Raw genomic sequence first — 14,589 nt, 5'->3', positions numbered from 1 at the left:
CACAAGCAGGACACAAGGGTAGTTCTCTCCCACTGCCCTCTAGCAACTGGTAGTCAGATACACTTTGCCTCTGGATCCGGGAAGAATTTGTCTCACCTGTTAAAAACATTTAAGCCAGCGGTCTTCCCTACATCTTGCAACTATGAATTTCATAGGTTAATTGTATCCTAGTGCCAGATGCTATGCTTTACGAACCATCTTAGGATCATAAGAAGAGCCAGCTGGAGCAGCATCAGTGGCCAACAAGATGTCTGTGGCATCTAAAATCAGGACCTCTCCTTTGGCTCCCAGCCACTGGTATTCAGAAGCATTACTGCCTCTGACCGTGGAGGCAAAGCCGAGCCATTGTGGCTAGTTGCCATTCATAGCCTTATCCTCCAACTCATGGTTTTAGAAAAGCCATAAAAAACCTCTTCTTCATTAACTGCCCCTGTGACAATTACAAGCTATTGTACACAATGTAAAGCTGCCACCCTCCTTATTTAAGTGAAACACTCAATACTTTCCCAAGCCTTCTTACAAATCAACTATTGACAAACCGGTTAACCTAACAGCAAAATGATAATGTAAGATACAACATTAGACAAATCAGATGTTCAAAAGCAAACAAACAATCTTTGACATTGACGATTTGCGATGAACATCTCTAAAATACCTGTTTTCAGAACAGGCAATTAACAGATCCCGCAATGAGGAGGAAATGAGAGCAATCACATCTCACAATAACTTTGCTCATAAAGGTATGGAAAAGAAGAAGCTGTTTTCTATTGGATTCACACTATACTAAGCAAAGTTGTTAATATACACTTTTAAATTGCACTGTACAAGTAAGCTGCTTCTGCTGTTTGGGAAGTTGCTTCTCTCTGGAGATCTGATCCGAGACAGTGGATTTGGCTACAGGAGCAGAATTGAAATTTCAAATACCTGGAAAGCTACCGAACATCTTGCTCCCAGAGTTTCAGCTCATGTGCCCTCTCCCTCTGTCAACTGTGCCATCACAGGTCTCCTCAGGATCCACCTTGCCCAAAGGGGAGGACTATTTAACTTTCAAAAAGCTTCCCCCCCCCTTGTAGATTTGCCTTTGTTGCTTTATCACAGCCAAGAGTTAACATGGTGGGTTTGGTGCTTGCAGCAAGGGTACTTCTATCATTTCTCAGACACAGCTACTGAGAGTTTGCTACTCAGCTCTGAGCTCGGTGCTTTCGCTTTATTTCATGCCATCCAGCATGCTCTCCCAAATAACACCACATCAAATGCCAGGTCTTTTTAATGCTAAAGCAAAAGTGATGAGGTCAGTGGGACTCAGCTGAACATGATCAGTGCATCTCACCAACATGCAGAAGGAGGAGGAGAAGCTGTTCCCTTTCCAGCTGACTGACCAAAGAACAGTTTCCGTATTTATATTCATTCATTTTAATTACTATGGAGAGAACATTGTGATGTTCATTAAAATAATGACTAACAACACAGGTTAGAGAGAAGTGGTGCGTCTGCAAACATTTCCAGTGTAGACTATGATGATATACTGACTTGGGTCAGTAGCAAAATAATCTTTCTGCAAATACAACTGGTACTGAAATCTTTTTTTTTTTAATAATATTTATTCAAAGTTTAAGAATTAAAGAAAACAGTAAAAAAGAAAAAAATAAACAATACAAATTACAATACATATAAAAAAGCAAAAGACACAATACATCAAAACAAAAATAAAAGCAAAAACAGTTAAAAACACATCCAATATTTCCATATCTTTATCTTTCATTAACTTCTTTCATCGACCTCCTCACACCTCCCTTTTTGTGTTCTAGTTATTAATTATTTCAGCAAATCCTTTCCATCTTTCACTGTTTTCTGTCATTTAATTATCTTAATTTTTTTTAACCTTATCTTACCATTAAAACCCTAAAACTTATTTATACTTAACTCCTTATAACATTTCTACTAAAGCCATATAATTTTATTCCAACATTTTTCTAACACTCATTAATTTTGCAACATTTCTCTAAATAATTTTTTTAAAACTTTTTTCCCCCAATCTTCTTCCACCGTCTCTTCTCCCTGGTCTCGGATTCTGTCAGTCCTTTCTATCAATACCATATAGTCCATCAACCTGGTGACCTTCTGTCCGAGGCTCTTAACTCTCTTCCATGTCCCTTCTGCAGATCTTCTTCATATTTATACATGCACTTTACTTTATCTTCTGCCGATCTTGTTCTTAATTTCCTTCCTTTGGCATTGAGGAGTAGATCTCGGGGAAACTCCAACCTAACAATGTCTTTATTCCTTCTCGACAGGTCAGCCCATTCTCCATAGTCAGAACTAAAGTCCAAAAGATATTTCAGAGCGCCAATCTCCCCCTGACCCAAATCCAGATCCCAAAGGCCAGAGCATCCCTGCATAAGAGGATCTATCCAACTTTCCTTCTCCAATCCAAGCAGGGCTCCATCCCACCAAGTCTGGCTTTCTCTAGATTCGATCATAAAGGGCAACAGCTTATGTTCATCAAATTGCCTCTGTGAGGCCGGGGCTCTCTCCACTTGAATTACTTGAGGTTCAACAACAACTTTCTCCTTCGACTTCTCCACAGCTTGCCATGTCAAAACAGATTCCTGAGTCAATTCCTGAGTAATTTCTGTGTAGGTATTCATTTTTTGTCCCAACTCAGTCATTTTTTGTCCCAAATTGTCAATTTTAATAATCATCACATCCATCTTCTCATGAAGCTGTTCCAATAAAGCACTTGTCTTGCAAAATGCAATCACTAAGGCTTCTTCTGTCAACATTCTTGTCCAAGGTCAGTCTCTGATTCTCACGATCTTTAATCTCTGCAGCTGGAAAATTCCCCAGCTCCACTCCTGCAACAGTTTCAAAAGCTCCCTCTAGGGGAAACAATTTCTATTTGTATCCATCCTTTTGAACACAGATCCAGCGACAGAGTTAGTTTCGATTTTCAGTTACTTTTTTGCTCCTTTTTAAGTGCAAAAGGAAACAATGGAAACAATATATTTCTCTTATTTAACTATCTGTCAACATACGTTTTATTCACAGTCAATGAACTTTCCCAAAGCGTCAATCTTACTGGCAGCCCGTTCCCAGGTTCGAAACGGTGGTGATTTATCTTTCTTCACTCTCTCTCCTGCAGGCTTAAACAATCTAAAATTTCCCCCCTCTTCTCCTGCTTCCAAGGGGGGTTTAGTAATTTTGACCGATGGAGATTTAATCCTTTACAAAAGACTTTCCAGGCTTTAGCTTGCAACGTCTTTGCTTCAATCTATTTACAAAAGAGGAAGACAGACTTCCTGTTTGAAACCTTCCCGTTTCGATGCCAAATTAAGAAGTTTAGAGATCCAATTTTCCGTTCTACTCACGGGTAGTTGTTTAGAATTCAATTGTCCACAGGAAAAAGTCAGCGCTCTCCGGCAACAGCAATGCGGCTTCACTCCGTGAAAGAAGCAGTTGATTCGAAGCACAGCGCCGCTCACCCCACGTCGCTCCGGATCCCCGAAACCGGGTTTCCCCGCGAGTAGGGGAGGCGCAAAAGGTGCCAACCGAATCCCACGTCCACAGGCTTCTCCCGCCTGTGGTTTTTAGTGGGTCTTGCTGTGGCGGTCCAGACCCTGATTTCCACGGAGCGGATTCCTCCCGATCAGAGGAAATCCACCATTGCCGGAGGCGCTAACCCGGAAATCTATCAGGGCACAAGCTTTCGTGGACTAGAGTCATCAGATGCATAAAGTTTTATCCATGTTTTTCTGGGGTGTTCTCTTTCAGTGGCTGCTTTTTCACTATGCCAGAGTTGGGCCCTCCAGATCCTGCTGCACTTCAGTTCACATCAGCAATACACATGCATCCATCAGGGAGGGAGAGAGCTAAATCAGAGACGAACCAGGTGCCTGGAATGGGACTTTGTCCTGGTCTGCTTGTCAGCAAACATCTCTTTTTCAACTTCTCATATTCCCAAAGTGGACAATAGCACAGGCAATACTATTCATTCGTGGATTTTTGCCAAAAGAGGTTTACAATCCTCTTGGCATAAGTGTGAAAGACCTAAAGAGAGAGAGCATTTAGATTCTATGCATGAATCTTCTCTTAGCTAACAGCAATTTTAACATATTCAATAGGAGTTAAGCTCCACAAAATCAAAGGGATAATCAGGCACTTTCCAAACTGTTCAGTAACAGAAGTAACGCTCCGCCCTGTCCTCCTCTTTCTACATGTCAGGGATGGGGAGCGCCGGTGACTCTACAGATGTTGCTGGACTCTCCCATCACCTCCAGCCAATATGGCCAATGGTCAAGCAGGATGAGAGTCCAGCAACACCCGTAGGACTCCCCAGGTCCCACACTCCTCTCTTATCTGCTTCTCCATTTTCTTTTTAAAAACCTTTAAAACAAAGCAATCAAAATTAGAATCCAGGCCTGCAGAACTTGAGTTCTGTGCCCATCCTAACCCTTTCTGCTGCCCCTCACCCTTTCACGCTCTTCCTTCACGCATGCAGCACTGTCTTTCTGACCTCATTTCCCAAGAGTTCCTGCCCGCAGCCTATACTAGGAAGCTGCCTTATGCCATGTCAGACTCCGCTAATGAAGCTGTCGCATAGCAAATCAGACCAAGAATATACCTAGTCCAATTTTGTCTGCTCTGATCAGTTGTAGCTCTCCAGGTCTCAGCAGACAAAGAAGGGCGCTTCCAATCCATCTGCTGCTGGAACCTTCTCACTGAAGATGCCATTTTCATTTTGTGACATGTCTTTTTAGAATGTAAGTCTGAATGTAAGTCTATAAAACAGTAAAAACTACAACATTTATTAAAAACAAAACAGCAATGCACAATTAAACACCATGTAAGGAATGGAAAGGCCCAGACTGTAAAACTTAAGTTATTTAAAAAGCCTGGATAAATAGAAATATCTTTATCGAGCACTGAAAACACAGTGCCAGGAAAACCTGTCTGGGAAGGCTATTCCATAATCAGGGAGCCACTACCCAAAAGGCCTTGTCCCTAGCTCACTTCATCTGGTGGTGTGAGCAGGAGAGACCTCAGTGGCTGTTAGCCATGCTGGACGCTCTGTCTTCAGAGGCAGAGAATGCAAGCTGCTTGCCAGGATGTCTGCAAGCAGGGCTTGAAGGTTACTTCTGCTGTTTGACCCCAGGAGATGGTATTCAGAAGTACTCGTCTGTATATGTGCTTTGTAACCTGGAACGTAACCTGCTGCACAAAAAAAGTCACATTCTTTGCTCCACCTACTTTTGCCACTGACTTTGTCCACGCTGAAAAGCAGCACCAGGAACGTTGCCCATGACAGAATGTGGTCCTGGGCTGAAGAAAGTTCCCCTCCCTGAGCTAATCCTTCCTTCCCTGCCTCAGAAGCCAGATAGCCACCTATAGGGGATCTTGTAGAAATTAATTTCCTGCATTGACAAGTGGTTGAATTGAATGACCTTTGAAGTCCCCTTCCAACTCTGTTGTTCTCCGACTCTACTTTTAACTGGGTGAGATGTAAGATGTGCAGACCTGGTTTATATTATATTTTATGCCACATCAGAACACATTTCAAACATGTGGAATGCGTTTCCATATATGTAGTCCTTGTGCTGGTAACCTTGAGGCTGGGTTACTGCAGTGCACTCTCTGTGGGGCTGCCCCTGGGCCTAGTTTGAAGCTCCAGCTGGTGCAGACTGCTGAAGGAGGCATCCGGCCAACTAAGTATGACTCCCTATCTGCTACTGAGCCAGGTTCAAGGTTCTTGTTTGTTACAAAGCCCTGAACCACTCAGATCCTGGGGACCTCAGGGGTCGCCTGAACCCTGCTATCTCAACTCAGTCACGGAGATCATCTGCAGGAGTCTTGTTGGTCATTCCCCAAGTTGGTGAGGCTCATTTGGCTACAACAAGAACCCAAGCCTTCAGTGTCATCAGCCCAGTCCTGTGGAACACCCTGCCACTAGAGATGGAGCAAGGGTCTTTTAAACTTTTAAGCCCACTGCAGGTTTTTCAATTCTTTCAGGTTTATACGGGCAATTAGGAAAACACATTTCCTTAACAATTACCTCATTTCTGATTTTAACATTTTGATATGGTTATTTTGTATGATTTTACATATAATTTTTGTAAACCGCTCTGGTACCTTTTTATGAATAGTGGTGTAAAAGAAAGGAAGAAGTAGAGGTAGTTGGTGGCTGGCAAAGAGAAGTGGAAACAGAATGAAAAGGGGCATGAGAGGGGAAGGAAGGTGCCCTACTCAATTGTGGCTTCAGTCCCAAACACTTTGTGCTCAAGCCCTGCCCACCTGCAGGATATGGACCCCAGGAAATTAATCCGAGGGAATGTGGCCCTTGACAGAAAAAAGACTGCCACCCCTGCCAAAAACAGTTGTACATTCTCCCTGCTCCACACAAAATTTGAGAAATCACAAGCATATGTGGACCAACATGGACCAATTCATCCTTCATAGAAATAGCATATGAGAATCATGAATGCCAAGAATTAATAGTTGGTAGTCAGTCAACTTTTTAAATATCAGAATTGCATCCACAAACAGCACTCCAGGACAAATTAATTCCCATTTTCTCTCACACATAGCCTACACATTGGCAGAAGTTATTCTGTATCACCTTGTCTACACATATTAATTTTATCTGTTTACAGGATTATTATTTATTTTTTTAAAACCCTTCCCTCTTAAGCAGAAAACACTCAAAGCAGCTTCCTATTCATGTATATTCCTCTATACATAAAAATGCAAGGCTGTCGTCATGCACCCCCGATGGGAGTCTCATTCAGAATCCTGGTTGTGCATGAAGTCAGGGTGGGGAACAAACCAGGAGGCAGCTGCCATGGCATAGGCACTAGGGGGAAAAGACACTGAGGACAAAAGTCATGAGAGAGGTCTGAATGGACTGGGAAAGGAGGGCTGTTGTCTTTTTAAAAAGGTGTTTTAACCAGGAAGGAGAAATGGCAGAGATGGGAACAAAATAGAAACTAACACCAAAAGCTAACACAACAGAACCCTTCCCAATTCCTTTTTTGCTGTACTGAAACCTTGTTTTAAGCCACCTCTTCTTCTCAGTGTCTCCCACCTTGGCTTGCTCTCGTCAAACCTCTGCTATTGTTTAAAACCACCGGTTCCCTCACTGGCACTCCTTTCTTGCTATCCTGAAACTTCTCCCTCATCCATTACTCAGCTGCCTCATACGAGAGAGAAGAAAGATACAGAGCCCTCAAATATTCCATATTCACATGATGCCTTGCATTGGGGTAATATGTCTTGTCTTCAACATGTAGTTTCAGATTCAATGTAGTAAATTTAGAATGGGTATTTTATTAACAAGAGAACACCCACACACAACATTCATCAACTGGACTGAACCATCTCTGACTGAACAAGCTAAGTGACAGGCTTGCTCTTAAAATAGCACAGGGAGACAAGACCCCAAAACTTGGGACTGGTGACTGAAGACCCAATATCTCAGGACAGCGAGTTCCACACCCTGAGCATTGCTACAAAGAAGGTCTTGTCCCTTGTTTCCACCAGCAACACCTCAACTGGTAGAGAGACATCTAGCAGAGCCTCTCCAACTGGCTGCAGGGGACAGGCAAGTCAGTGGGTTGTATCCCATGTTATTCCTACAGTACAGTACAGTACAGTACAGTACAGTACAGTACAGCCATTAGAATAATAGAACTGTAGAGTTGGAAGGGACCCCACGGGTCATCTAGTCCAACCCCCTGCAATGCAGGAATCTCAGCTAAAGTGGTGGTCATCTGACCTCCACTTAAAAACCACCAAGGAAGGAAAGATCTATTAATAGATCCGACTAAGTTAGGTTCTGCAATTTTAATGGGGCTACTCTGAGTAGAACTTAGTTGGCTACGACCCTACATAAACTCTACAGACCCTACCTGCATAGGGTACCAATGTACGGGGTTTTTAACCCACTGAGCCTCTAAGCCAACTTCCCCCAACCTGGTGCCCTCCAGGTGTTTTGGGCTTCCTCTCCCATCATCCCTGACTATGGGCTGACTGTTAGCTTGGCAGGGCTGATGGCAGTCCAACATTTGGGGAGCACCAGGTTGGGAAAGGCTGCTCTATAATTTAAAGCAAGACATGGAATAAACCCTTAGGAACCCAGAGCCTGACGCCAAGTCAGACCCTTGGCCCAGGTAGCTCAGGGGGGCCTCCACTGACAGGCAGCAACTCTGGGATTCCTTCCAGCCTTGCCTGGGCAGGCCTGACCATTGAGCTACAGTTCTTCCCTGAGGTGCTCGTCAATATTTTAACACCCAAGCTAATGTTATTGGAATTTGTACCAGGATGTATGGCAACTTCTATGGGGCTGGCAACTGTCAAAGTCAGTGTGGGGCAAGCCTTTCCTTTTGAATTGACACTGGTTGGCAGGCTGGTGCTGCATGACATCTGACGTGGCTGGAAGACCTTATCACCATAGAATTTAGACACTTAGTGGCCTCTCTGCTAAACTGGTGCCAAGCAGGAGAGTGATTTTGGTGATCTGGATGACTGTCTCCGAGAATCGATCTTGAGACCACCCCATTCATTTTCTTAATGACTCTAAATGGCTTCTCTACAGCCCACTGTTTTGACACTTGGAGCCCTAGAAATTGAATTAGCCCCTAGAAATTAAATTCTCCAACACTGTGTGATGATGAAACACGAGAAACAAACAAAAACAAGCCAGATAGTCATGAAGCTGTGCTTTTAATGTTCCACAGGACAAGACCTTTTATTGTGGAAGAAATTAGAGTGGCAGATGTTCCATGAAGGAAGCAAACAGTCGCCACTACCTTTGCATTTTTTCATTCAGTGGGATTCAGGTGGATTATCTCCCCCAGCAAAAGATAAGAGTATTTTAAACCGTTTTTATTAAACGGTCTGTTTTGCTTGCAGTAACTGTATGTAACATATATCACAGACATTATTGACCTGAGAGCAAACCAGAATACGTAAAACCTGATTTTCATTCTTTTTTTCAAAGCATGATACTTGAATTCATAAAAGCTGAAATATCTAATTAAAAATCAGATTGACTCATTTTCTTTCACATGCAGTGCATTGTTTGTTTGTTTGTAAAAGGGTTGTGACCTGCACTTCCAATGTAACATAGCCAAATGTATACTTTTCTTGTTACTAAGTAGGCAGAAAACATTTCTTAGATCAGTTTTTATTCATTTATTATTTTGTAATTTTCTCAACAGCACCTTCATCCAAACTATGGACTCCAGGATGGTGTACATGAAAATCACACATCATTCTAATACTAATAAAATATTTTTTAAAAATAATAATAATAACAACATCATAATAAAATTTATTTAATCAAAGACCAGAATTTTTATGCTGATGAATTCTTACCCTTTGGCAAAAACACAGCTAATCTTTTTTTAAAGAACATCTGCTTACTTTTGGATTTTATGTTGTACTGTCATTCAGGTTAAGGATGCTCTTATAAAACATAGTCATGTAAAAGGATGTTAAAGCCACAAAGCAAACATAATGACAGAAAGAACTTAAGCATGTCCTGCAGCCTAACAACCAATTTGTCTATAAGTGTCCATTAGACTTCACACTCACAGTGCAACCTTGTTTTGATCCTTCATAACAATCATTGGGAAACTTATGTACAATACACTCATGCCTGATAGCTGGGAGCTATAAATGATTTCCCCCCAACTTCTACAGCAAGGTTGTACAATGATCTGAGAGTACTTAGAAGAGAGCACACAAAACAGTATAAAAATAGAACTTATTTAATGCTCAGTTTTGTTCCTGACAAATAATGTTTTATCATTAGCATCTGTATACACCTCAGTGACTCACATGCACTATCAGCAAAATGAAGAGAGATGATTCTGCTGAGAGTGAGCTAAATTATCATTTTATGTGTCCCAGACAAATGAGAACATGACCATAGGAACCCCTGCAAACAACTGGATATTAAATAAAAGTTTCAACTCTTCTTTACTGTAACATAAAAGGCTTGGCAATGATTTTTCAAGTTAAGTTATGGTAAGTTAAGTTGATATGCTATATGAAGTTCTTTAGAAAAGGCATACAATGTGTTTGCATATTCCTTAAATATTATGATATTTATATTGTGATCCTGAAACCAGCTAAACTGGTTGTAAGCAGATAAAAACAAGCTTGTAAAAAATATCTGCCAGAGGGAATAAAGGGCAAGCCATGGGACAGAATGAGCAACATGCATTTCACATATAGTCAAGGCAGTATTCCTTACTCACTACGAGGCTTCAGATGAGCAGAGTAGTAACCACTGTATTCTCTTTCTCATGTCAGATATTCTGCTAATCTATCTGAATGGAGAGAGAATCAATCATATCAAGTGCAGGAAACAGGAGCAGACTATTAGCTGGTGGTTCTAAGATGCTCCAGCTACCTTCTGTGCCATCAGCACTTTCCCCCTCTGACATTTTACACTCTCTCACTGCGACCGAGGGTCAGGAGGAGAGCAAGTTACTGCTCAGATGTGGCTTTTTAAGCTTGTGTACATGACTGGACCTTCAAATATGTTAATACAATTTAAGCAATATGATGAATGCCTCTCTCTTGTTGGCCAGAGACAGGCAGGGCAAGAGAGAGAAAGATGCATCCATTATATATCTACATTTCATTTTGCACATCAAAAAGAAAATCACATATGCAAAAGATGAAGAATTGCATATGAGAAGTAAATGGGTTTTGGTTCTGCCATTCCCCTCCCCCATGGAAACTTGTAGTGCTATATTGTTAAACCAAATAGTTGAGGCAATTCTGCTATGCTCTGTTCCCCCCCCATGTCAGCCTATTCAGTTTGATTTTAGATTTTATTCTCCTTCAGGTTTTTCCTTCTAAAAACTACCCGTGTCCTATTGCTTGAAGTCAAACTGATCCTTCACAAGTCACCAGTTATTGCAATGCATCTTTGCACCCTACTCACCCACAGTACATAATCACAATATGACAGTCTACCCCCTCAACATGCCGTGTGTGCGTGTGCACAGAGAGGAGCTGAGCAAAAGCCATTGAAGGAAACAGAGAAAAGCACACATGCACTATATAATTCTGAATCAAGCAGCTAAGGTCAAATTCTCACAATGCATTACACACACTCTCACACATCCCCCCCTCCAGTAACTATCATAAACACCAATTATTTGGCAAGGATAAGACACACTTTATTCATCTAGGGTTTTATAAAAAATCAAAATGCTGTTACCAAGCAGATCAAAGACTATGTTCCATGTTCTGAAATCCATAAAGGCCCTCCCTTATCACTCGCGCTCTGTATCTCTCTGGAAGAGCATCCATGATCTCAGAGCAAATTTAACCAACATCCTCACTTAAAAAAGAAATAGATCGGGAGCTTGATAGTGCAAAGCATGACACTTTTGAACTCTAAAACAGCTTCCAATTGGTTATGTCAACGAAGCCTCTCTTCCTCCACCCCCACCCCGCACACGGAGGGGCGAGGAAACTGGCCGGCTTTTGCGAAAAGAAAAGAAAAAAGAAAACTACTCAGCACAGCATCAAGGTCTGACTCTGCGGGGAAGGGGGGCTGTTTTGCCGCAAATAATTCATGGAACCCCCCCCCCCCCGTGCGCTGGTGTCTTTCCAGCATCCAGATGACAGAGAGGGAGGATTTGACTGCAAAGAAACCGGGCGATTCTGCCGATTTGCCACGGCTCGCATTTTAATTAATGCAGCACTCCTGGCCCCGCGGAGCCGAGCTGCGTGGCCGTGGAAGAGCAGGTCAGCGGGAAGAGCTTCCTTGGCCAGGGGGGCGCGCGTGGGCGCGCCGCGGCTCTCCGGCCCCGAAGCCGAGCGGGACCGGCGCCCAGAACCCGCAGCGCGGCGCCCGCTACTCACCAGAGCTTCCTCTTTAAGGGCATGAGGCTGCCCCGGTTGGAGGCGGTCACCCCGATGGCCATCTGCAAGACAGTCAGGTATTTCTGATACTTCATTTTGCCGTCGCCCCCCCGGTCCCTGCTGCGTCCCCGCCGCCGCCACCGACAGAGTCTCTCCAGCCGCTGCATGCAATCATCAAATTTTTATTTCCAGGCATCTGCCGTCCCTGCGTCGCGCTTCTTCCCTCCTCCGCCTCCTCCTCCTGCTCCTGCCGCGCTCCCTCGCTCCCTCGCGCTCCCGCTCGCTCGCGCCGGGCAGCCCCCCCCCCGCCCCCGCCCCCTCCTGCAGCTCCCTCTCTCCTCCCCGCTCTTCCTTTCTCCTCCTCCTGCTGCTGCCTCGCTCGCTCGCTCGCTCTTTCTCTCGCTCTCCCTCAGCTGACAGGAGCGCCACTTTCTCCTCCTCCTCCTCCTCCTCGCCCCTTCACGCTTGCCCACCTTTGCGATCCCTGCTCCTGTTCCGCCCCCCCCTCCGGGTTCATTCACACGTGCGTACCTATCGCGTCATGATTAGCCCGATTGCACGTGGGAATGGGCCAACCCAGCTACAACACACACACACAAACTCAAAGAAAGGAAGAAAATATTGGTGTGGTCTCCAGTGCAACGCTTTTGGATCATTTCAGGGGCAGAAGTGCTGATTCACACACATAGGCACATCAATGCCTTCATAAGGTGGTTTAGTAATGGTTTTGCATGTGAACATGCCATTGGAGTGCATCTCTCTCTCTCTCTCTCTCTCTCTCTCTCTCTCTCTCTCTCACACACACACACACACACACACACACACACACACGTGCAAGTACAAAGAGGGAGATGACATTAATATCTCCTCCAGTGTGATGCTTTGGAGCTTTTTGGGTGCCAGCAGTGGAAAGGCTGATTCACACATGCAATGCTCCATAGCTGCACCACATACAGTTCAACCCTGAACACCATTTCAAAGAAGTAGGTCGGAGTTCAAAGAGGCTTGTTTGTTCGTGAATAACTTTGCAAAATGAGGGATTATTTGCATTTGTGAACACGGCCACTCACATGGTCATCAATCCACTGTTGTGATTATTTGCACATGTGAATGGGCCATCTCAGATTAACCACCATCAACACTAAACTTTTATATCACTGAATGTCAACACAATGCGTTGAGGCATTTCAGCAATAACATATTGAAGGGGCTCCTTACACACCTGCAGTGCAATCCTAGGCACGGTTATTCAGAAGTACAGTGGTACCTCGAGTTAAGATCTTAATTCGTTCTGGAGGTCTGTTCTTAATCTGAAACTGTTCTTAACCTGAAGCACCACTTTAGCTAATGGGGCCTCCTGCTGCCGCCCGCACGATTTCTGTTCTCATTCTGAAGCAAAGTTCTTAACCTGAGGTACTATTTCTGGGTTAGCAGAGTCTGTAACCTGAAGCGTCTGTAACCTGACGTGTCTGTAACCAAAGGCACCACTACTGTGTGGGTGTGTTTAAAGTATGGTTGTAGATGAATGAATCAGTGGCCCCTAACCCTGAGGGCTGTGCTCCACCTCCATTAGTGAATACCAGTCACTGGGAACTGCAGGAGGGGCGAGCACTCTTGTCCTCAGCTCCTGCTAGCAGGTTTCCTCTGGGCATCTAGGTGGACAGAACACTCCACCGGTCTTGTCCAGCAAGCTCTTCTTACATTCTTACATTTGTGTGTTGATGTGGGAAAAGCCCCTCTTAGAATCATGGAATCATAGAATGGTAGAATTGGAAAGGACTCCAAGGGTCATCTAGTCCAACCCCCTGCAATGCAGGGATCTCAGCTAAAGCATCCAGGACAAATTACCATCCAATCTCTGTTTTAAAAACCTCCAAGGAAGGAGAGTCCACCCCCCTCCTGCGAGAGACTGTTCCACTGCAGAACAGCTCTAATCGTCAAAAAGTTTTTCTGAATGTTTAGTGAGAATCTCATTTCTTGTAACTTGAGGCCATTGGTTCGAGTTCTCCCTTCCAGAGCAGGAGAAAATAAGCATGCTCCCTCTTCCATGTGACAGCCCTTGAGATATTTGCAGGTGGCGATCATATCTCCTCACAGTCTCCTCTTTCCCAGGCTAAACACACCCAACTCCTTCAAGCTCTCCTCATAAGGCTTAGTTTCCAGAGCCTTGATCATCTTGGTCTCCCTCCTCGAATTCTGTGCCCAGAATTGGACACAGTTTTCCAGGTGTGGTCTGACCCAGGCAGAAGAGATTGGGACTGTGACTTCCCTTGATCTGGACACTAGACTTCTCTTGATGCAGCCTAGAGTAGCATTAGCTCCCCCCCCCCCCTGCATCACACTGCATCAACCTGTGGTCCTCCAAGACCCCTAGATCCTTTTCACAGGTACTCCTAGTAAGCCAGGTGTCCCCCATCCTATATTTGTGCATCTGGTTCTTCCTGCCTAAATGCAGAGCCTTACATTTGTCCCTATTGAAATTCATTTTGTTAGCTTGCACCCAGTTCTCCAATCAGTTAAGGACATTTTGAATTCTGTTTCTGCGGCATTAGCTATCCCTTCCAGTTTGGTGTCATCTGCAAATTTGATGAGCATCCTCTCAATTCCTTCATCCAAGTTCTTTATAAAGATGTTGAACAACAATGGGTCCAGGACACAACCCTGTGGCACCCCACTTGCCACTTTTTTCCAGGATGATAAGGAACCATT

General features: G+C 44.0%; 1 protein-coding gene across 7 annotated transcripts in view; it reads right to left on the bottom strand.

Moving 5' to 3' along the window:
- The window catches only part of TJP1 (tight junction protein 1), a 378,072-nt gene that overhangs the window by 298,144 nt on the left and 65,339 nt on the right, over positions 1-14,589 (bottom strand). For 2 of the 7 annotated variants that reach the window (XM_081170492.1, XM_081170488.1), the window contains exon 1: positions 11,881-12,117. The exons of 4 other annotated variants lie outside the window; for them this stretch is intronic. In XM_081170492.1, the coding sequence (XP_081026618.1) occupies positions 11,881-12,047 (167 nt within the window). In that variant the 5' untranslated portion in view covers positions 12,048-12,117. Of the gene's footprint in view, positions 1-4,621; positions 4,762-11,880; positions 12,118-14,589 lie in introns of those variants that run through there. One more of the 7 variants, XM_081170493.1, reaches the window with a different exon arrangement.

Source organism: Podarcis bocagei, assembly GCF_964188305.1.
Source record: "Podarcis bocagei genome assembly, chromosome: 14".
Lineage (NCBI taxonomy): Eukaryota > Metazoa > Chordata > Lepidosauria > Squamata > Lacertidae > Podarcis > Podarcis bocagei.
The sequence above is the reverse complement of the archived record's forward strand: the minus strand, read 5'-3'. Positions and strand labels throughout refer to the sequence as shown.